A 24819-nucleotide genomic window follows, 5' to 3' on the forward strand; every position below is an offset into this window, starting at 1 on the left:
CACGTAAACACAAATGTTAATGTCTAATTTGACCAAACGGAACTGCAAAAATGATTCTTTTTAAACCCGTTTCCTGAACGTCATCTTAGTTATCTTCATCTTGAACTTGTTATATTGGCCGGTGGTTTTGCTCTAGATAACCCAAATGTCTTTAAACTAAGGAAAACCAAATGATTTGGTTTCTTCAAACAAGAAGGAAGGGGGAGATCTGCAAAAGACAGATAATGATGGAAGAAGGAAGAGAGCGAAAATGCTTTGAGTGGAAGGAGGTTAAAGGTTGTTTGGTGTGTTTTTACAGTCTGACATACAGCTAGAGATCTGATAAAGACTGTTAACCTGCCTTCATGATCCTTCCAGGCTCTGAACGTCCTGTAATAGTGGACGGTTGTGTTCCTATTGGACAGTCTAACCTTCACACGCGTGATTTGAGTCTCGTGTGAAGTAACCTTTTTTTTGTTTAAAATGGGCTACGTTGCTGAAACTAAATGTTCAACCCTTTCATAACAATGTTATCAGTCTGAGTCAGAATGTGACTCTGCTCCCAAATAGTGATTTATGTAGAAAACATGCCATGCACATTCCCAATATGAAGACCGTTTCAAAAGTCTAGTTATGCTGCTTTATAAAACACCTTCCCTTCGGCCAAATTCAAAGGTAGTCTTGTCCTCTGCAGAAAACGCAACAAGCTCTAATTGAAAACAAATGATGCAAGTTGGTGGAAGTGAGAGAAATGTAAAATTATTAATTCAATCAATTTTTCAGACCTGTTCATTCATGAACTCATTTGATTTATTGGTAACACTTTAACCAAAGTTAACAAATGGAACCTTTTTGTAATTACATTAGTTGTATGAACTAACAATGAAAAAGTGAAAAATACTTCTAAAGCATTTATTAATCTTAATTTCAGCATTTTTCATTATTAGTTAAAGGGATAGTTCAACCAAAAATGAAAGTTATGTCATTATTTACTTGTCATTCCAAACCCGTAAGACTTGAGTTCATCTTTGGGACACAAATAAAGATTTTTTTTAATGTAATCTGAGGGCTTTCTTTCCCTCCATTAACAGCTATGCAACTACCACTTCAAAAAGTTAATGAAGAGATCGTAAAACTAATCCACATGAATTGAGTGGTTCAGTCCAAATTATCTGAAGAGACGCAATCGCTTTATATGATGAACAGATTAAATGTAGTCTTTTATTCACATATAAAATTTGATCAGCGAACATTAACAACTGTACTTGCTTGAAACCTCAGACGTGCTGCGTAACAGGAGAATGAATCTCATTAGTTCTTGCAGAAGCTCAAACGTGATGCGTAACAGGAGAATGAACCTCATTGGTTCTTGCAGAAGCTCAAACGTGATGCGTAACAGGAGAATGAACCTCATTGGTTCTTGCAGAAGCTCAAACGTGATGCGTAACACGACAATGAACCTCATTGGTTCTTGCTGAAGCTCAAACGTGATGCGTAACACGACAATGAACCTCATTGGTTCTTGCAGAAGCTCAAACGTGATGCGTAACACGACAATGAACCTCATTGGTTCTTGCAGAAGCTCAAACGTGATGCGTAACACGACAATGAACCTCATTGGTTCTTGCAGAAGCTCAAACGTGATGCGTAACACGACAATGAACCTCATTGGTTCTTGCAGAAGCTCAAACGTGATGCGTAACACGAGAATGATCCTCATTGGTTCTTGCAGAAGCTCAAACGTGATGCGTAACACGACAATGAACCTCATTGGTTCTTGCTGAAGCTCAAACGTGCTGCGTAACACGAGAATGAACCTCATTGGTTCTTGCAGAAGCTCAAACGTGATGCGTAACAGGAGAATGAACCTCATTGGTTCTTGCAGAAGCTCAAACGTGATGCGTAACACGACAATGAACCTCATTGGTTCTTGTTGAAGCTCAAACGTGATGCGTAACACGAGAATTAACCTCATTGGTTCTCGCTGAAGCTCAAACGTGATGCGTAACACGACAATGAACCTCATTGGTTCTTGCAGAAGCTCAAGCGTGATGCGTAACACGAGAATTAACCTCATTGGTTCTCGCTGAAGCTCAAACGTGATGTGTAACACGACAATGAACCTCATTGGTTCTTGCAGAAGCTCAAACGTGATGCGTAACACGAGAATTAACCTCATTGGTTCTCGCTGAAGCTCAAACGTGATGCGTAACACGAGAATTAACCTCATTGGTTCTCGCTGAAGCTCAAACGTGATGCGTAACACGAGAATGAACCTCATTGGTTCTTGCAGAAGCTCAAACGTGATGCGTAACAGGAGAATGAACCTCATTGGTTCTTGCTGAAGCTCAAACGTGATGCGTAACACGACAATGAACCTCATTGGTTCTTGCTGAAGCTCATACGTGATGCGTAACACGACAATGAACCTCATTGGTTCTTGCAGAAGCTCAAACGTGATGCGTAACACGACAATGAACCTCATTGGTTCTTGCAGAAGCTCAAACGTGATGCGTAACACGACAATGAACCTCATTGGTTCTTGCAGAAGCTCAAACGTGATGCGTAACACGAGAATGAACCTCATTGGTTCTTGTTGAAGCTCAAACGTGATGCGTAACACGAGAATGAACCTCATTGGTTCTTGCTGAAGCTCAAACGTGCTGTGTATCACAAGAATGAACCTCATTGGTTCTCACACATTAAGCAAACTTGCTTGAGCTTCCATTTACCACAACTGATGTTCGAGTTGATGAATGTGAATAAAGTCTTAAATTTAATCTGTTCATCATAAAGCGATCGAGTCTCTTCAGAAAATTTAGACTAAACTGCTTATTTGATATGGATTAGTTTTACGATCTCTTTGAGCTTTTTGAAGCGTCAAAGTGGTAGTTGCCGAATATGAACAAAAGTCTTACGGGTTTGGAGCGACATGAATGTGAATAATGAATGACAGAATGTTTTACCCTTTAATGCATTAACTAATGGGACTTTATTGTAAAGTGTTACTGATTTATGTATAACAGTTTAAGATAATGATGAAATATAAGCCAGCCTGGAAGTATAATTTAATTTAGAATAGCAGATTTTTATTTATATGTAATTTAATGTGGAATTAATTTGGTTCATGCATAAATTAACTTTCAAAGCAGCTGCTTTTTGGCAATTGACAGCTTATAACTCTGCCTTCATTGACACAGCAAGTTTCTAATTAAAGTTTAATGAGTTCCCAACAAACGACCCCCAAAGCTCATTGTCATCCCCTCGCATACGTTAAAAGACCGCTTTACAGACGGATTCATTGTGAAAATGTGTGTGGTAGCTGGTGCCTTTGTGTCAATGTTATGACTGTAAGGCAGTTTTTTTTTTTCTTTTCTTTTATAGCCCGCCTGGGTTTATGGACATTTCCTTTTGTGTAAGAGAGGGCTTGTGTTCTTTGTCTCTGAAAACAATGCATGCTTACTCAACATATGTTAGACCTTTCCCAGGATGTCTTGTTGGAACTAAAATGGGGATATTTCTTTCTGGAAATAGAATATGAGGTATGGATGATCTACAGCACTAACAATGCATCTTAAATAATTATTTATTAAACGGCAAACGCGCATTTGCCAAAAATGTACACTGATACAAACATACAGTGATAAGGAAAGTAGCTACAATGACACTTTTAAACACTTGTTTTATTGCATTACAATATATACAACATACTTCAATCCCAGTTCCCAGACGAACATATTAAGGATTCAGTCCATTTTATCTTTTTTTAATAATATAAATTTTATTATTTTCTAAAAAAAATTTAAAGTACCATGAAACAGTAAACCAGCATCTCAATACAAAACATTTATTCACTTTAAAATGACAATGCAACAGTGCAAAACACAGTAGCTTATTTTTTTACCTTTACATAAAGCTGACTTCAAGTAAAAAAAAAAAAACCGTTATGTACTACAAGAGGTAGCAACAGTATTTAATTTTCGTATAACAGTTTTTTCAATGACCATTGTTCTGTTTAACCCACTGAGAACAGTAATTCAGTCATCTAATTAAAACAATGTTTCGAACAATGTTAAAAACATACATTTCAAATACATCATAATTATTACATCAGCTAATAAAAAAATAATCACTGAGAAAAATGAACACCAATTTAAAGGGTTAGTTCACCCCAAAATGTAAATTTTGTCAATAATTATTCACCCTCATGTCGTTCCAAACCTTCGTTCATCTTCAGACACAAATGAAGATATTTTTGATGAGATCCCGGAGCTCTCTGATCCCTCCATAGACAACAATGTGATGAACACTTTCAAGGCCCTAAAATATATGAAAGACATAATTAAAATAGTCCATGTGACTCCAGTGCTTCAAACGTAATGTTACTCAGCCACGAGAATACTTTTTGTGCGCAAAAACAAACAAAAATAACGACTTTATTCAGCAATTTAGCTTTAGCCTGTTAGCGTTAGCCAAGCCGTGTAATTCAAGGCAAATTTAAGTATTTATCAATACAAACATTTAGCTTTATCCTTGCTATATTTAAAGCATCAAACCATTGAACAGTTCATATGTAATGTCATTCTTACCTTTTTTAGTGTCGTTGGGTTGCCAGCAGTGCAAATTCAGTCCTGTCACCCATCAAAATGGCATCTGTCATAAACATTTGTGTTTTTGCAACAGCCAAATCCACTTGTTTAGACTTATAAAATACTTTTTAAGTAAAATTTATCTCGAAAAGGCACACATCTAAAAAGCCTAAACATTACTCAAGATAATACACGCACTATTTAATTGTAAAAAAACATGTTTTTACAACATTATATTAAATAAGTTACTCAAAATATTAAGTATAGTACCAAACATAGATTTATTTGTTGAAAATATAGAATTTATTTTTGTTATAATTACAACCCCACAGAGTCATTTTTCCCAGTGTAGAAATCAACTCTTTCGCTATATATAGGCACTATTTTATCCTTTATTAATTCTACTTTACCTTCTACTGATGTCTGGATTATTTAATGTATGTTTTAAATCTGACCTACACTATGCATCTTAAATAATTATTATTTATTAAACGGCAAACGTGCATTTGCCAAAAATGTAGGATACTCCGATACAAACAAACAGTGATCAGGAAAGTACCATGACACTTTTAAACAGTCGTTTTATTGCATTAGATAACAAAATATCAAAAGCAAGTGACATTTGCAAACAAAAAATGTGTCTTCAATATGTAGGCTAACTATATGTATTGTTTTATGTTTTAAACTTGAATTTAAAACTTTGTTTGAGCATTTTTTTCTTTTAAATCAAGATCTTTTTTTGTCCTTATTAATTTTATGTTCTGAAATTATTTTACTTTTTTCTAACAATTTTTACAAATATCTTTTTTTGTGTGTTTTCAGTGTTTTTTTCTCTATCATCCTCTCTTTATAAGTCTTATGTTAAAGGAATGTTAATAGTTCACTTCAAAATGAAAATTCCCTGATATTTTACTCACCCCCATCTCATCCAAGATGTTCATGTCTTTCGTTCTTCAGTCGATAAGAAATTACGTTTTTACATTCCAGGATTTTTCATCATAAAATGGACTTCAATGGCAACCAAAATGTTGAAGGTCCAAATCAATGCAGTTTCAAAGGAAGGGCTTCAGAGGCTCTGCACGATCCCAGCTGAGGAATAGGGTCTTATCTTGCGAAACCATCATTAAAAAATTTTTTTTATAATTAATACTCTTTTTTTTTTTTTACCTAAATTGCTCATCTTGCGCTACTATTGAGGCTCGCCAGAAAAGGTCACGCTCGAAAAGGTCACGCTAGACGTAGGCGGAAGTACCGCCCCAAGTGAACATGCGCAGACTGATACAAACGCCCTTAAAGGTCCCATGGCATGAAATTTTCATTTTATGAGGTTTTTCAACATTAATATGAGTTCCCCTAGCCTGAATATTGTCCCCAAGTGGATAGAAATGTTGATCGGTGTAAACCCGAGTTCTGGCTGTCTCTCTCTGCCTTTGAGAAAATGACAGGCCAGACGAGCCAATCCTGAAGTCTCCTGGTTTGACGTCCAAGCAGAAACGGTTCCGTCCCTTTCCTCCACCCAGAGAATCTGGCACGCCCATGCAAACGCTCGAGAGATCATTACTTGTGAACGAGTGAACGCTGGCAGTTTCTCAGTGTTTGGATGTACAAATGAAAACAGAAGTCTTTCTTCAGTTCCTTCTGATCTGTGATCAGTAATTTCTTATGTGTAGCTAATTATTTATTATTCGTGCACACACTGCGGCTTCTCTCTCTCCAGACAGAACGGTGTTTTCGTGTTTTCTATCTTGTGAGTCAGTGTTTTTGTACGTCCTCGTCGCGTCTATCGGTTCTAAAATGTGCATACAGTCGTGAGTTTCTGCTCAACATCGGCCTCACACACGCCGAAGCTCGGGCTGCACTGGCCGGTGGCCTTCAACATCCCCGACCCCCAGTACTGCATCTGGCCCACAGCGGAGGCACCAAACGCGGCGTGAGATTAAGCAGAAGGGGGGTAAGCGTGAGCATATTCGGGCTAGCCAGCCTAGCCCCACAATAAACTGGATTACATTCGATTACTGCTGTTGTGTCTTTGTTTGCGCTGTGTACTCAACGCGCGTCACTGACGCTTTTATTTTATTTTAAAAATAATGCTATTATCAACACTTACTTTTAACTCGTTCATCTCGACAGCTGTAATGGTACTTTTCATGTGTTACAAAGTTGGAAATAATGATGAAGACGGACTCGGTGTGACTGGGACTCGTGTTTATTCAGAACTCTCAGATACAAACACAATAAACTCGCGCTGACTGACAGCGCTCTCACAACTCAGTAACGTTAGTTACTATAAATAACTGTTAGCAATCGCTGATCTCCGTCTCTGGTACGTTAGTGATGTCCGGTTCGCGAACGATCTTTCTTTTGAACCGGTTCTTTTTAGTGAACCGAATCAGTTCACCAAGTCGGACTGAATCGTTCTAAACGGTTCGCGTCTCCAGTCAGCGCTGATCCATAATTTACTAAAGTTACTAACTTTCTGACATGAGTGACAGTCCCTCCGACTAGAAATAGACTAATAACCTGAAGTATATGCTGTTAATAAAACAGTTCAGACATGCTGAGAACTGATGTGAAGTGAACTCAGGTCCATCCGTCTCTCTGGCAGCAGCTCGTGCCTGCTCGTGCCTCATAGACCAAGTTAAACCACGCCCCCTCCGCTCATTTAAAATACAAAGATGTCAGCCAATCACAACAGTGGGCGTTTTTACTGAAGTCTCACAGTAGACACGCCTCTTGAAGCAGGGCATTCAGCCACAGGGCAAACAGCAGTATTGAAAAAATGCCTTTTATTTCTAAATTATGACATTTTATGATGTAAAAGTCATACTAACAATATAAGTACACCTCAGGAAACATTATAAAATAATAGAAAAATGCCATGCCATGGGACCTTTAACAAAAAACACGGGGTGGTACATCTGCCTACGTCTAGCATGACCTTTCCGACGTTATTACGCAATCCTTGGCACATCGCAGAGCAGCGCAAGATGAGCAATTTAGGTAAAAAAGTATATGGAATTTTTTTTTTTTTATTGAAAATGACTGGTTTGGCTAGATAAGATCCTATTCCTTGCCTGGGATCATGTAGAGACGCTGAAGCCCTTCCTTTGAAACTGCATTGATTTGGACCTTCAACATTTTGGTTGCCATGGAAGTCCATTATGTAATGAAAAATCCTGGAATGTTTTCCTCAAAAAACGTAATTTCTTTTCGACTGACGAATGAAAGACATGAACATCTTTGATGAGATGGGGGTGAGTAAAATATCAGGGAATTTTCATTTTGAAGTGAACTAATCCTTTAAGCACTTTGAATTATCATTGTGTTTAAAATTGTGCTATATGAATAAACTTGCCACGCCTATAATATGAATCCCAAAAATATTTTTAGTCAAATGTTTTTGCTTGATGTATCCAATGCAATGACCACTTCCAATGGCTTTTGGAAGCTTTAGTCCTTTTGGGCGCTTTGAATCTGTCATTTGGTTAAGTACATCTGCTTCAGGTCTTCTGTGTCTCGTGTGCGTGTGTGTGTGGATTCAAGTAATATAATATGACTGGACTCCAAGGTCCTGATCCTGGGAAAGTTACCGTTGCTTTGGGAATACAAAGTATGCTGATCAACTTCATGATGAAGCAAATATATTTCACTCCGCCTGAATATCCAAAGATTATTTTCCCTCGACGGTCCGTGATAAATCTGATTGGCATCTTTGCTGTCCGATGGGAAAAGAGCCGTGTGGAAATATTGCAGGCTTTGAGAAACACGGCCAGAGTTATAAATATTCCCTCTCTTGGTTCTCATGACTTTTGATAAAAAAAATAGAGGGGTTGCATATGTTGGAAACATAAATCAGTGCTTTTCCTGGTTACAAGATACTGTTGTGGGCATCCGTTGAGCTGACATCTGGTGCCGTGACCCTGGCGATAATTCCCACTGACTTCCTGCATCCGGATGGCAAGCGGACGATTATCCAGCATTACTGAATCCACAACATGTGTTTGACATTTTATGATAAGTCAATAGCATCTCTTGATGTGGAAAAGTCTGTAGTACACTATCTGTGTTGATTTTCACATTTTCCCCCTGCATGATTCGCAGAAGCACTGATGAACTTGAATGCCATCTGTTTCCTCTTATAAAAGCATTTTTTTAGTTGCTGTTCCCTTGGAAAATTCAACATGAGACATGCGTATGATGATTTGTTTGATGTGTGTTACTGAGCCGGTCATCTGAGGCCAATAATACGCTGTTGTTTGTGTTTCAGTGGCGATGCCATTCATCATAATGACCATCATCTTCCGGCCGTACCAGCGTGGCGTTTACTGTGACGACGAGTCCATTCGTTACCCCTACAGAACAGACACCATCTCTCACAAAATGATGGCGGCCGTTACCATTTCCTGCTCCATCATTATCGTGAGTCTCCACCAATCAGCCAGCCGAGCAAACCTTTAAAGGGGTCCTATTATGCTTTTTTTACATTATCAACTTTGTAATGTTGCAGTTTGAGCATAAAAAAGGGCTGCAAAGGCCCCTCCAGCTGGAGTTCTTCTCTATATTAGTGTCACTGTTTCTGAACTCCCTGAAACGCCTCCCATTGTAGTCTTGAGTTTTCGTCCTGGAACAAACGCATCACAATATTCCTCATTTAAATAATTCCCGGCCGAGGCATATGCTAAATAAAGGGGCGGGCGTTAGTGCAGGGGTCTCAAACTCAATTCACCTGTGGGACGCTGGAGGCAGGCCCGGGTCCAGAATCAAATCACTGAGGGTGCTCTAGTAAAGTGCAGATAGGCTAAGCCAGGGGTTTTCAAAATTTATGATGCTAAGGACCCCCAAATATGATGAACCTTAATGGGGGACCCCCTTCCTAAAATCCATCTATATATTTTTTATGTATGAGAAACTATTTATCTGACACTTTAAAATGCTAAGTGTGACTTTATAAATATAAAATATTGTTTCCAAACTTAAATTGGCTATTAATGTTGGATGTATAAACCTGAAGAAGAACATTTTCAATTAAAAATGTTGTATAAGCATCTTTCACAATAAATGTTTGTAAGCAGTTTACGTACTGCGTTAAGAAAACTGCCTTACAACCCCAGTAAGCGAGAAAAAGGGGACTATAGTGGGAAAAACTCACTAGAAATATGTAAAGCAAACATACAATTCTGGAAAGTATGTATACAGCAAGAAACGAGAGAAACATTTCGAATATTAGGTCGACTTTATCTATTTTTTCTTTTTCTTTTTATTCTCTGACATTTTCTGGGGACCCCTTAGAACCTTCTGGTAAAAACCCAGTTTAAAACCCCTGGGCTAAGCAATGGCTCCACCATAGCAGTGTACAGTGAGAAATGTATGATTATTTATTTACTATTCACTTTTACCAATAATTGGAATTTCAAAAATATTTTGCTACAAATGTTTGTCGATTTAATCTATGCCTTTACATAAAGCGTTACTAGTATTTTAACACGTCATCTTCCTGAGAACCAGAAAAAAAGGATTTGTGAATTTCAACAAATGGATATTTAAAAAATTTTGCAAAAAAAAAAATCCTGTTATATGAACAGGAAACAGGATACACTCAACCGTGTTTCGTTACTGAACGAATCAGCCGTTTGAACGAATCGACTCAATGACTCTCATTAAGACGGTCACCTGCCGCCACCTTCTGGCGGTTTAGTGTTTAAAAGTATCATTCTTTACAACATTTCTTATTCACTATATATTTAAAACAACATCATTAAATCATTTTCACTGAAACATTACCATTTCATTGAATAATGTAATTTGATTTGCAACAGCCCTATAGTGTCGTATTATTCGAATTAAATTGATTGATCAAATTTAAGAATTTAAAATGAAAGATGAAGCATACCTTTAATAAGATTAGGGAAAAATGGTAAAAAAAATGCCCTCAGGGACAGGGTAAATATCACAAATATGCAGATTTAAATAGGCTATGATAGAACGCTGGTGAGAATATTGCTTCAGAATAAATTATATTTATAACACAAAAATCCTATTTTTTCCCAGACAAGCAGCTTTTTATTCTGACAATTGAATGACCGATTAAGCCTACTTGCACATGACACACACAAATATTTTAAACATGGAATGTTATGTTGGAAAAAGTGGATAGGTACCGGCTGTCAAGCGTCAAAGAGGTTGTGTTTTATGATCTCAACTCACTGATTCAGGTTTTTATAAGGCTCACTGAAGGAGAAGATTTTCTTTTAAAAAACAACTTAGTAAAATCTAAATTCTGTTTATTTCGATATTTGTGATCTATTTGTTTAAGAAGCATCATGACTTTCTGAAAGGATTTGTTGTTGAAGTACTTGTGAGAACCAACCAGTTGCAGTAATTATGACATTTCTGTAATGTTTGATTGTGAAAAGGTTGGTTTTGTATTGTGGCCACATGTTCTGAGAGAACATTGTGATTAGTACAATATGATTCATACAATTCAAAACATGATTCATACAATTCAAAACATGAGTCATCTACATCAGACAGAGTCGTGCTTTTACTCTCATTACTGAGAATGAATCTTAACCCTCTGGTGCTCTTCGTTTAGGGGTTGCATTGGTTGTCTTCCCGGTCATAAGTGACCGGACACCTAAAAATTAAACTTCCTCCACCTCAGTAAAACCAATGCAATTTATTTTTCTTCAATAATATTTTTTCTTTTTAATTTTGTATTTTGAGATTATTTGATGGTATTTTTTTATATTTATGGTCTATTTTTGCCATTGAAAATTATTTTTAAAAAAATGTTTTACTTTTTTTTTTTTATTGCAGTATTTCAGGTTAAAATAGAGACTAGGCCTTCAAAATATTTTTTTTGAAGACAGATTAGCACCCTCTTTTGGAATTATTTAAGAAATCATGCAACCATGGGTGTAATTACTAGAGGTCTCTATGGAGAGGCTTGAGGACTAGTTCTGTTTTGAACACATTTAATTATTTTTTTGTTGATGGATTTGAATATATATTTAAAAAATCTCAAAGACTATTTATTATAAAGTTTTAGATTTTTTTTTTCTTGTTAGAAATATAGATTTTTTTCTGTGAATGTGTGTTTTTGCAGATTTCCCCTTCATTTCCTATGGTGTCATTTTTGACCGAAGAGCACAAGAGGGAGTATATTTTTTACAACAACTTAGCAAGCTCGAATCATGCCCTCATTTTTTTTGTGTTTACATACCTAATGCTAGAAAAGGCACCAAGTTTCATATTTTTCCGATGAAGCTGTGATTTTTAACATTTCAAAACAGAACATTTTCCGGTCAGAAATGACCGAAGAGCACCAGAGGGTTAAGGCAAGTTTATGTAACATCTGATAGTTACATTTAAAAATAATCATAACAGATGCATACGAAATTAAACCAATTAACAATTGAAGTTTAAAAAGACGGCATGCAGAATTATTGCAATGTACCAATATTTATTCATGCATCGCTATTGCTCATACTTTGGGTTAAAGGTTCAAAAGACTACACCTAAAAATCTTTATTGTTTCCTCACTTGCAGATAACTTCCGGAGAGGCCTACCTGGTCTACACCAAACGTCTTTACTCTAATTCAGACTTTAACCAGTATGCAGCGGCGCTCTACAAAGTGGTGGGGACGTTTCTGTTCGGCGCGTGTGTGAGCCAGTCTCTGACTGATATGGCCAAGTACACCATCGGACGCTTGCGGCCCAACTTCATAGCGGTTTGCGCTCCAGAAGTGTGTGAAGGCTACATGCTGGCGATAAACTGCACAGGAAGCCCTCGCAACGTGACAGAATCCAGGTACAGAAGCAGGGGACGGGAAGGGCCGGGGTCAGAGGTCATAAACCGCTAACCTCATTTCCTTTTATTTTTGTTGTTCACCTGTTTTTTTCACCTTCCTATTTGTGCAGTACGTTTGTTTTCATATGCTGTGACCTTTGCAGTCCAAAGGTTTCACTTGTGTTTTCAAAGGCCATGTGGCCTCAATAGGCTTGAAATATTAATAGATTTGATTAATATACAGGCACTAGAAAGCATGACCTGTGGTCAGGCGCTTTTTTTTTCTGTAAGAAAATATTTCAGTTCTATCTGGGTAATTTGTCAATTAGGGGAACTTTTTTTTTTTAATGAAATATATTATTTTAAATACTTTATTATTATTATTTGTAACCAGGGCTTGACATTAACTTTTTTGCTCACCAGCCACTGTGGCTAATGGTTTTCCAAAGTTACTAGCCATTTTCACTGGCCACAATTTTGACAGATACCACGGGGGAAAAAACTGCCAAATATATATTTATAATATTATCTGATAATTTGGTATATTAGGCTGCTGTGACTTTAAGAACTGACGCACAGATCCATTATACTGTGACATTTGTTTTCATTCTAAACTGTTCATGTTCACTTAAGACAAAACTGACTGCATTTACGTGAATACACGCAAAGATATTTTGTGTGTATTTGACTGTTTAAGCACAATAAGCAGCGACTAAAGAACTCAATTTAGTCCTGAGAGGCAGCTTTATGTGCATGCACACAAAATCTGCGGGAATGAGTAAAATGATGCGCAATACGCGCAATCCCACAATGAAATCCAAGCACTGTAACAGGAACAATATTCATCCAGAGCAAATGAAGCGAGTGAGTGAGAGGAGGCGGGTTTGTATCACTCGCTGTCGGAGAGATGAGAGAAAGAACAGCTGGAATCCTGTATCTATTCTGTGGAAAATGAGTAGCCTGTTGGAATCGTTTCAGATATTTCACTATCGATATGTATCAAAAAATCTATATCTTTGACAACAGTACATTGCATTTAGTTTATTATTTCAGATGCCTTTTTAAAAAGCGATCGGTGTTCGACACAACACAGTTCGGGTCGCTTTGGTTTTCCACTGCAGTTAATACCACTTTAAAGTGGGTGGGATTATAGAATGATCGTTGTAATTGTGCCACCTCTACTTCTCAGCATGTGGATGTTTTTAAAGGAATACGCCGACTTTTTGGGACTTTAGCTTATTCACCATATCCCCCAGAGTTAGATAAGTCCATACATACCGTTCTCATCTCTGTGCGTGCCATAACTCTGTCTGACACACCCACTGCTAGCCTAGCTTAGCACAAAGACTGGAGGTAAACGGCTCCAGCTAGCCTACTGCTCAATAAGTGACAAAATAACACCAACATTTTCCTATTTACATGTTGTGAGATGTGTATAGTTACATTGTGTAATAAGACCGACGGAAAAATGAAAAGTTGCGATTTTCTAGACTGATATGGCTAGGAACTATACTCTCATTCCTGCGTTATAATCAAGGAACTTTGAGCCGTACCATGAGTGCAGCGGCGCAATGATATTACGCAGCGCCTGAAATAGTCCCCAGCACACTCTCTGTGCAAGCAGATTGTCACGTTGGTTATGTTGACGGAAGTTAGCCTATTTTCAGGCACTGTGTAATATCATGAGAATGGTATGTATGGACTTATCTAACTCCTGGGATAGAGTGAATAAGATAAAGTCCCAAAAAGTCGGCGTGTTCCTTTAACTACAAAACGAAGAAGTTTGTTTCAAAGGAGGCTGATGGCAGTATAACAAAATACTGCTACAAACAAGAGTCTTAAGCACTCGTACAACAAAGCGCCGATGACGACATCACTTGATTTGCCTAGCGGCGCACATTGTATTTATCAATCAGGGATGCAAACGGGTGAGGGGTAAAAAAGGTGAGAACATTGCATGGATAGAGAAAACCTTCTCCGAGGTCAGGACATTTAAAAAAAAAAAAAAAAAAAAAAGTTTACTTTTCATGCTCATTTTATAGAACACTAAGTATCTTTGCATCTGCCTGAAAGCTAATTCTATAAGGTAAGAGGTAAAAACAACCCTTTATAAAACACAAAAAAAGGATTCAATAGATGTGGGAGCTGAATACAAAAACAAAAACAAGACGACAACAACCAGATAAAATGTAACACTCAAAACTGAAGATCCCACTGGCTACAAATCCATCAAATTGGGATACTTTGTACACCAACTCGTAAGTTAAACCCCATTTCTTCTGACGTTTAGCCAGCAGAATTTCAAGGGCCCACTTCCTTTGTTTTGCTGCATGTCTCAGCCTTGCCCGTTTTTATTTGACGCATTTATTTTCATTTATTTATTTTTATTACCTTGTAATGTCACTTCACTAAAGGTGAGGAGTTTGCATCTATGAGCAATGTATTTAGGGTCTCAATCGCTATATCACTGTCACAAAAGCATATAATGGTAGTGACGATTCTCTCTGAACAATCTGCAGTGTTTACACGTCACTTTTTAGTATCGGTACGGCGCGCTTGGAACCTCAACCGAGGTGATACTAATTAAGCGAACCGTACCAAACCACACAATGCAATGGAAAAGTGCCAAAAAGTGAGCCGTAGCAAACTGTGCCATGCAGTGGAAAAGCGCCAAAAGTGGCTAGTAGGAGTGAATTTGTTAACTGCTGAACCACTGCTGAAATCCACACACATTTGAGGGGTTGGCGGGTGTTGATGTCAAGCCCTGTTTGTAATCCTTCTAAAGATTTATAACATCATGTATCACTAGATTTAAATGATCTGAGATTTACTGTTAGCTTCGAGTATTTTAACCAAACCGAGCAGTATTGGCGCATTTTAATTAAGAAGTCCATTTCTTTTTTTGTTTACAAGTCAAAGAGTAATAAAGCGCTTTCTCCAAAAAGTAAGGTCAAAAAAGGTCATTGGAATCACGCATACCAAAATGCACTTGAAAGTCAAGGTCATTATGGACATGTGATGCATGTTTAAACACCGTTGACATCTTGAAACATAGTTTGACAAAAAGTTTCCCTAAAGTGAATACTGACCCAGAAAGGCTTCGTTGTGAATGATGCGTGAACTGTGAAAGTGATTCTTGTTCCTCTCTCCCTCTGTTGTTCTGTATCGGTCTGATCCGCCCTTCCTCCCTCGGTTCTGTTGCACCAGGCTGTCGTTCTACTCCGGTCACTCCTCCTTCGGGATGTACTGCATGTTGTTTCTGGCGGTGAGTTGTCACAGTTGTCTTCCTCTTCTACAATCATGCTGACACAGAAGACTTGTGTAGACAGATAAAGGAGACCATCTCCGAGCAACAGGAAACATGATGGACAATAAACTATGAACCCAAACTTCTCAAGCTTTAAATCAAGATTAGTATGCAATGCTTAAAGGGACAGTTCAACCAAACGTTTAAAGAGGACCTATTCTGCCTTTTTACAAAGTTTAGATTTTGTGTACTAGAATAGGTTTTCATGTTTGATTGTTCAAAAAGCAGCACCTCTCTTCCCAATCGTTTAGTTTCGTTATTACTTCCCAAAGCGTAATGTGTTCTGATTGGTCGGCTGGTCCAGTGCATTTAGACTGCAGGTAAATGGGGTCCAAATCTGATTTTTTTTGCTCACTTGTGACCGTACAAACCACATGGAATCTGATCTTTTCAATTCTGATATTCCACTTCCATATGTGGTACTTTTTGCTGATTTTTTGCAATGCAACCTCTGAGAACAGATCAGAATTCATGCGACTTTTACGTCACTCGAGCAGGGGTAGGGAACGTTGATTCTGGAGAGCCACTGCCCTGCACAGTTTAGCTCCAACCCTAATCAAACACACCTGGACAAGCTAATCAATGTCTCCAGGATTACTAAAGTTACAGGCAGGTGAGTGTTTTATTCAGGGTTAAAGCTAAACTCTCCAGGGCTTTGGCTCTACAGGATCAACGTTCCCTACCCCTGCCCTAGAGCAACATTCATAACAATTCTGCACTCATGGGAGTCACTTCAAAGATTTTACACACCCAACGTTTTCAAGACTGTTGAGAAAGATAGTCAGTGAAGGACAACGATGTCAGAACTCACAAGTATTACAGTAGCCTGGTTTCCATTTAGGGATGAAACGGTATGGAAATTTAACATCACGATTATAGTGACCCAAATTATCACGGTTATCAATATTATCAGGGTTTTGTTCAAGTTTTATATTTGAAAATCAACAAACAAACTAAAGCAGCTCTATGCACTTTATTAAGCAAGATTCTGTGGGATTTTCTTCCTTTATAATGGCCGTCGTCAATAGCAACGCATAAATAATAATAATTTCTCGTAAATATAATCTCTATTATCTCTGTAAATATATTCTCAAGCAATATTCTCAGTGTTCAGCAATGATGCATTTAAATCTAGCATGTTTTGTGTAAGAGCCCAAACATCCTAGAGAAATAATGCATATCCATATTTCCATATGATTTGACAGTTTATTTTATTAAATATCAAAATGTCTGCATCATACCTGACACCTAGATGATCACTTTACAGCCAGTTTTATGACTTTCATTCTCTTCAAATGCTATTGAAGTTTCAAACGTGTATAAAGTTACCAATGTTGTACTTTGGAGACGGTCCCTAAATTCACCAACTGTATGCCAGTCATATCAGATGCGCTGTGGTTCTGCTGTGTTTGTTTGAAACTATTTTCGCTGCTGAAATAGAACAAAAACAGTCAACCACTGTATGATGAGTGAATCTCTTGCGTACATCACACACACTCTGCTTTTAGTGTAGATTTCAGCGTGTGAGCGGTGCGCGCTCTGAACAAAACTCCGGCTAATCTGAACGCCTCTGATTATGAGACATTGCATTCATAAACTCAATATAAACAGGTGTGAGTGGTTATAATGCGCAACGCGATTATAACAGATGGCTTTTGAGATGACTATAATAAGTTCAACAGTCAGAGTGGCTAGTGTGCAGCCGAAATAACGTTAACTTACACCCGCAAACGGCGGTTGTTAATGGCAAACCCTGATTATCCTCCCTTAAATGTCTCCCTAGTCTTGTCTGATCGTGTTCGTTCGCTTCACGTTATTATTTCCCAGAAGTAGTTTTGGTATTCAGGTCAAAGTCCACTTGCCTTGCGTTCGTAGTTTTGAAGTGTTCCCCCTATTACAGCGACTTTCTTCTGGCATGTTTTGCAGACAGGGTGACCATCTTCGATTAAGTTTCCCTCAGGACTTTTGTAAAAGCCAAAATATGACGACCGCCTCAGATTTGGTCCTTTTAGATATCTGAAAAATCTCCCAGCGCTGTCACTGCCTTCTGCCATTTCTTCTCATTCAAAAAACAGCGGTGCGCGCAACAGACTGACGCTGACTGGACAAGATTTACAGCGAGTTTTAAAATCGTGATAATCACACGCGGTTTTAATGATAATTAAATTTTATACAATATTACTAACCGTCACTAAATTTTATCGTGGTTTATCGTGAAACCGGTAATCATTTCATCACTATTTCCATTACAGATTTGCACAACTTTTGCAATATTTTCTAAATGTCAATAAAAAAACTGTTGCGAAATGACAGCGTTTCCATTAACCAATGTTATGGGTCTAAAAAAAATGTCCCTCTTGCGATAAGTCAATACAAAAATCATGGCGACGGATGTTAGTAGGTTTACTATAATCGCAGTCACCACACTAGCCTTTATTCTGAATCGAAGGTGAGGTAGATGTCTTATTCAAGCATGAATGGCAAGGGAAGCCCATTATATTTGGGTGTTTCTGTGAGGTTATAGTATGCAATTTCACAGAGGAATTGTGGATTCGGAATTTTCGGATGAACAGCTCAACCTTTTTGGAGTTGTGCAATGCACAATGTGTCTTCTGTCCAGACATACCGCGCCATCTTTAAAGGGATAGTTCACCCAAAAATGAAATTAGCCCATCATTTACTCACCCTCAAGTCATCCTAGGTGTATATGACTTTCTTCTTTCAGACGAATAAATACGGAGTTATATTACAAAAGTCCAGGCTAATCCAAGCATTAGAATTTGATTCATAGTTGCTCTGTTTTTGAAGTCCATAAAAAGTGCATCTGTCTGTCAAATAACTGCTCCACGCGGCTCTGGGGTGTTAATAAAGGCCTTCTGAAGCGAATCGATCGATCTTTAAGAAAAATATCCATATTTAAAACTTGATCAAGTAAACTTTCGACCGACCGCCTTCCCTGTTCAATTTATGGAAAAAGTGTTGAAAGTGCCTCTGCCGATCGAAAGACTAAAGCGACCAGGTCCGCTCGTCATGACGTCACATATGCATCTTGAGTTTCACTTTAAACTTTCAACACTTTTCCATGGAAGGCGGTCGGTCGAAAGTTTACTTGATACAGTTTTAAATTTATATGAATATTTTTCTTACACAAACGCGTCGATTCGCTTCAGAAGGCCTTTATTAACCCCCCAGAGCCGCGTGGAGCAGTTATTTGACGGACAGATGCACTTTTTATGGACTTCAAAAACAGAGCAACTATGAATACAATTCTAATTCTTGGATTAGCCAGGACTTTTGTAATATAACTCAGATTTCATTCGTCTGAAAGAAGAATATCATATACACCTAGGATGACTTGGGGGGTGAGTAAATTATGGGCTAATTTTCATTTTTGGGTGAACCATCCCTTTAAAGCCTGTGTACACCGGGACGATTATCACACGCGCTTACCGCCAGCATTTTTCGAGACTTTTTTTGGCGCATCTTTGTGTTCACACCCAATCGATTTTCACTGGCGATGTGCCGAGTGAACGTGCAAATTCAGTAGATGCGCTCCCGATACACAAGGTGGTGCTGAGGCACTTTACACTTCTGACACTCGCTTGTCACACAGAAGAAGAAGAGAGATTTCTGCCAAAACCATTCACACACTTTTTGCTAACTGGCAAGCAGCATTAGCAGCTACTTTCTCTTTGTCATGTGCTCGGCAAGACCGTTTTGTGCTTGAGCGCCACCAAGTCGTGTTTTACTGTAACTTCAGCAGCTCCAGGCACATGAACAAAAGCGCAGATCTCATTGGTCGGTCAGTTTTTAACGCGCCACATCCTCAAAAAAACGAACCCAAGGCGTTTTTTTTTTTAAATGACACTTTAACGCCTGCCGTTTTGTGCATCTGTGTGCACACTCACATTGGCGCCCTTTGTTTAGTCACGAGGCGTTAAACGCGCGTGAAAATCGTCCACACACTAAAGAAAGGCATGTAACAAAGCATAATAGAACCCCTTTAAGTTCAGTCATCATTTACTCATCCTCACACCTGCATGACTTTTTCTTCTCAGCATGAATGTTCTTCAAAATCTCATTTTGTGCTCCACCAAAGAGAGTAAGTCAAACGAGTTTGGAGTGACATGAGGGTGAATTAATAAACACTTAAGGTTTTCTGGATGCCACGCTCATGTTCTGACGTGTCTGTAGTTAAGATGCTGCCATGTCAAAGTCAGACCAGGTGCTTTCCCATAAACAATTGCAATGGCGTGCATTTTGTTTCCTGCTACTAAATGCACAAGATTGATTTTCCGTTTTTCTTCCCATACCCTCTTTTAAAATATTGTGTAATCCGTTGTTGTTTTTTCTCATCCTGTGTAGTTGTATGTTCAGGCACGTATGGCATCCAAGTGGGCCCGCCTCCTCCGGCCCACAATTCAGTTCTTCCTGGTGGCTTTTGCCATTTATGTGGGATACACACGTGTGTCTGACTACAAACACCACTGGAGCGACGTGGTCGTGGGTCTTCTGCAAGGGGCGCTGATCGCAGTCCTCACGGTGAGTGGGCAAATCTCATGAAACCAGCTTTATTACTCCCCTAAAATAAAAAATATCAAATTCAAACGAAAAGAAACAATATCAAATTAAACCCATTTAAATATTCTCCCTCAATCTTCAGTAACTTTGATTTATGTGAAGTATATAAATAAGTTATTTAAATACACTTCACTAGAATTTGGGGGCAGAAATTTGATTTAATAGTTATAAAAACAGAAAACAATGACTACTTCTGACTGCTGTGCTCCGTAATGTCAATTATAAAATAACTAAATATAATGAATCTATTATAATTATAAACATATATATTGCTCATCAAGCCTGCAATTATTTGATAAAAAAAAAAGTTAATTTGTAAAATTACAATTTATTGAAGTCATTTGAATATGATGTTTTTTTATTAATGTTGGAAATAGTTGTGCTGCTTAATATTTTTATTACCTGTGATACTTTTTTAAAATTATAATATTTTGCAGCCTTAAATGTTAAATGCAGCCTTGGTGAGCAGAAGAGACTTCTTTCAAAAACAGAATAAATAGTAACGTTTCCAAACTTTTGAGTGGTACTGTATATCTATCTATGCATGCATGTAAACCAATCAGCCATAACATTATGACCACCTTCCAAATATTGTGTTGATCCCCCTTTTGCTGTCAAAACAGCCCTGACCTGTCGAGGCATGGACTCCACTTGACCTCTGAAGGTGTGCTGTGGTATGTGGCACCAAGATGTTAGCAGCAGATCCTTTAAGTCCTGTAAGTTGCGAGGAGGGACCTCCATGGATCGGACTTGTTTGTTCAGCACATCCCACAGATGCTTAATTGGATTGAGATCTGGGGAATTTGGAGGCCAAGTCAACACATGAGCCTGTCGCAGGTTCACCACTGTTGCTTCCTTGGAGCGCTTTTGATAGAGACTGACCACTGCAGATCGGGAACACCCCACAAGAGCTGCAGTTTTGGAGATTCTCTGACCCAGTCGTCAGTCATCACAATTTGGCCCTTGTTAAACTCGCTTAAATCCTTGCACTTGCCCATTTTTCCTGCTTCTATTAACTTTGAGGACAAAATGTTCACTTGCTGCCTAATATATCCCACCCACTAACAGGTGCCGTGATGAAGAGATAATCAGTGTTATTCACTTCACCGGTCATAATGTTCAGTCTGATCTGCGTGTGTGATATAGTGGAATATGAACTTGTGTGGTGGTTTACTATTCTGCAAGTTAAGTCTCTCGTCTCCATCACAGGTGCGACACATCTCTGACTTCTTCAAAGAGCGCCCCCCTCGCTGCCAGGATGTTGAAAATGCTGAAAACGAAGACAGCGAACGCAAACCCAGCCTTCAGATCGCAGACACGGACAGAAACAACCTTTACGCCTACAGCAGGCCTGCATGAGTCTGACCTTTTGAGGGCAGTCACACAGAACCACTGGCTGCTGCACCACGTCTCGTTCAGACAGCCACACACACGCTGCTGCACACACACTGACTGTACACTGGCACTGACCGCGCTCTCTTCCACAAGATAACAGTCACATTTCAGAGAGAGAGAGCAAGTGAATGCATGAACTAACACTGAATATTAGATTTTATACTTCTGTACAGACAGTTTATACCGCATTTTGTTTTATGCACGCTCATATACGCCAAGTGCACAGATCTAATGAACCCTGAGGGACTTTATTGTATCAGCACAAAGATGAACTTTTTCAAGGGGAACTGGTCGTTTCCATGACAACCTCAAAACCACCGGTTGACATTTACTGACTAGCTGTGCTTCTGCTGTTGGAAGCGATTCTTTCGGCATGGGAAAGAAAGTGAACTTTTCTAAATCGTCAGAAGACAAGAGTTCATGGTTCGCAGGGTAAGAAATCCAGGAAGTATGAACATGGAACAAAAAAGGTCTTTTATATAACACAACTGGATTATACTGCCTATTTTTATATATCATGTTATATTCCTGTGGCGGTAGGTTTAGGGACTTTATAGCCTTTTATAACCTTCACAACAATTTGGTATTATATCCACACGCATCTGCAAGAAATCCTTTTTTTAAATAAGGTAGTATTTTATGTTTTATGTACTAAAGTCTTTAACCATAACTCTGCAATCTCGCGTCGATCTCTCTAGCTCTCATACCGATGCCGTTTCATTAGTACCACTAGCTAACCGAGGCACATGTATATCTGTATTTTTTTTGGACATTTAATCTTACTACTAACCAACCTATTAACTAGCCAATTTAATACGTTAAACAGCCATCCATCTCTAAACATCATCACCGCGTCCTAACCAAGTGTAAAATTAGATTTTCCCACAGATTCTACGTCTTGAAAGTACAACCAAAACAAGACCTTTCACTGGAAAATGTCATCTGAACAAGTAGCATGTCTGCCACTTTTGTTCTGACCAACTGAGGAAAAAAAAAAAATCCAATGGTGATTTAAATCTAATGACCACTTCGCTCCTATCACAGCAAACCGTACAAATTATTGTTATACTTTGTTCTCAGATTTTTAATGTTAACCACATCAGCATTGCGTCACTGTATTTAGTGTGTATTAGCGTTACTTGTAGATTTCAGTTTCCATACAGTCTAATCTCTTGCTTTTGACTACGGGTGAATCTCTCGTTTGGACCTTTCTGGATCATAATCCGCCATCAAAATGATAGGTTTAATTATTCCAGCTGCTGAGAAAAGGCTATAAATGATCCACCACCTGCAGCATCCTCACATGCGCTATAGCCTACCTGGGACTCCTTCTTTATGTATACAGACGAGACGTAATGAAGCAAAGACATGCTCGAATTTCCCGCCAAAATCCACCATACCACTCATAACACATTACAAGCCCATTTGTGAATGGGGCTAAGGTAGGGAGATAGTTTTGAACTGGCTAGTTATGTACTTGCTCAAATTGATGATTATGTTTAACCAAAAATAGTTACGGACAGCAGCTTCTTTAAAGAACAAAACACACTGACGCCAGTAGATTCAAATGGAAAAATAGCGCCATGTTGTGCATTTGTCATCATGCTGAATGTTTCCACCATAGATATGTATAAATATATGGTTTCCACCACATCAGGATCGTTCCGGTTTATGTGCTTGTTTCCACTGCGTTAGCATTTGCTGAATTAATTACCGCAAGCGGACAATGTCACATATTCCTCCTCTCCTGAAGTGCAAATTGTATTATTAATTAGTATTAACCCAAAAACGTCTGAAATCAACCGGAAATATACCCTCTCAAGGCTTCTGGCGTGTTATTAATATGAGAAAAAAACTTTTCTATGTTATTTATGGAGGAAAAACAATCATCCCCCTCTCACCTGTTTTTTTTTTTACATGGAAAAAGGCATTCTTTTTATTTTAAAGTTGTTGACAGTCAATCAATCGTATAAATCCTGCGCAACAGAACCTGCTGTCTACTGTGAGCTTCTAATGCTGCAATTTTTTATGGACACTATATTTAGTGAATATGAATGATGTGTCCCTCTTTTTTTTCTTCTATGTGGAACAGAGACTCTCTGTGACTCTGGTTCAGTCACCGAAAACCAGACAGCCTTAAAATAAATGAGGACTGAGCTCACATAGTGACTTAAACAGTGAATGTGAAGAAAACTGTGGCTCGTGTTTACACTTTTGCCTATTTGTAAAATGCAACTAATGTTTAGTTGAATGTCCCAGAGCAATGTTGAGTATTTCTGCAGGATTGGTGTAAGTTTGTGCATTTCCAGTACTGTCCAAAACTGTGGGGTCAGTAAGATTGTTTTAATTTTTTTAAAAGAAGTCATGCTCACCAAGGCGGCATTTATTTGATGTATTAAAAAAAAACAGTAATATTCTGAAATATTATTACAAATTAGTATAACTGTTTTCGATGCGAGTATATTTTAAAATGCAATTTATTCCTGTGATCAAAGCTGTATTTTCAGCATTATTACTCCAGCCTTCGGTGTCACATGATCCTTCAGAAATCATTCTAATATACCGATTTGCTGTATTACTATCAATGTTGAAAACATTTGTGCTGCTTCATATTTTTGTGGAAATTGTGATTTTTTTTTTTTTTTACATATAGGATTTTTTGATGAATGTAAAGTTCAAAAGAACCGCATTTATTTGAAGTATAAACCTTTTGTAACATTATAAATATGTATTTAATGCATTGTCGAAATCTTACTGACCCCAAACTTTATTTGAACTGTAGCGTACATCACAGATTATGAATAATACATCGTTGTTTTCAAAATTGGTTGGATGTGTAATACATAAGAGAACATTATGAATATCAGTGTCAAACCTAAAAGAGACTGACTTTCACATTAGGAGAAAAAAATGTCTAACTGATTAAATTGAAGCTACTGAACTTTCTTTTTCTTTTCCTGAAAATGAATCATTCTTAACCACTTATAGAGCTCCAAAACATTATTTGAACCAATTATCTCGTCCAGTTATTATTTTATAATGATTGGCATCAGTGACTTTATAAAAAGTTTTGAGTGTATAGCATATGAATGTTGCACATATAATTTTTTTATTTTCTTGGTATGTTTTATATTTGTTTATACCTACTATGTTCAAAATAATAAAGTTGTTCAGCATC

At 38.0% G+C, this 24819-nt stretch overlaps 1 protein-coding gene across 1 annotated transcript in view; it reads left to right on the plus strand.

The window, feature by feature from the left end:
• The window catches only part of plpp2a (phospholipid phosphatase 2a), a 55784-nt gene extending 30965 nt beyond the window's left edge, over positions 1 to 24819 (plus strand). The window contains exons 2-6 of the mRNA XM_079820318.1: positions 8836 to 8987; positions 12117 to 12379; positions 15566 to 15623; positions 20031 to 20207; positions 21456 to 24819. Coding sequence (XP_079676444.1) covers positions 8836 to 8987; positions 12117 to 12379; positions 15566 to 15623; positions 20031 to 20207; positions 21456 to 21605 — 800 coding nt within the window. The 3' untranslated portion in view covers positions 21606 to 24819. The remainder of the gene's footprint in view (positions 1 to 8835; positions 8988 to 12116; positions 12380 to 15565; positions 15624 to 20030; positions 20208 to 21455) is intronic.

The sequence above is a fragment of the Gobio gobio genome (genome assembly GCF_949357685.1).
Source record: "Gobio gobio genome assembly, chromosome: 6".
NCBI lineage: Eukaryota > Metazoa > Chordata > Actinopteri > Cypriniformes > Gobionidae > Gobio > Gobio gobio.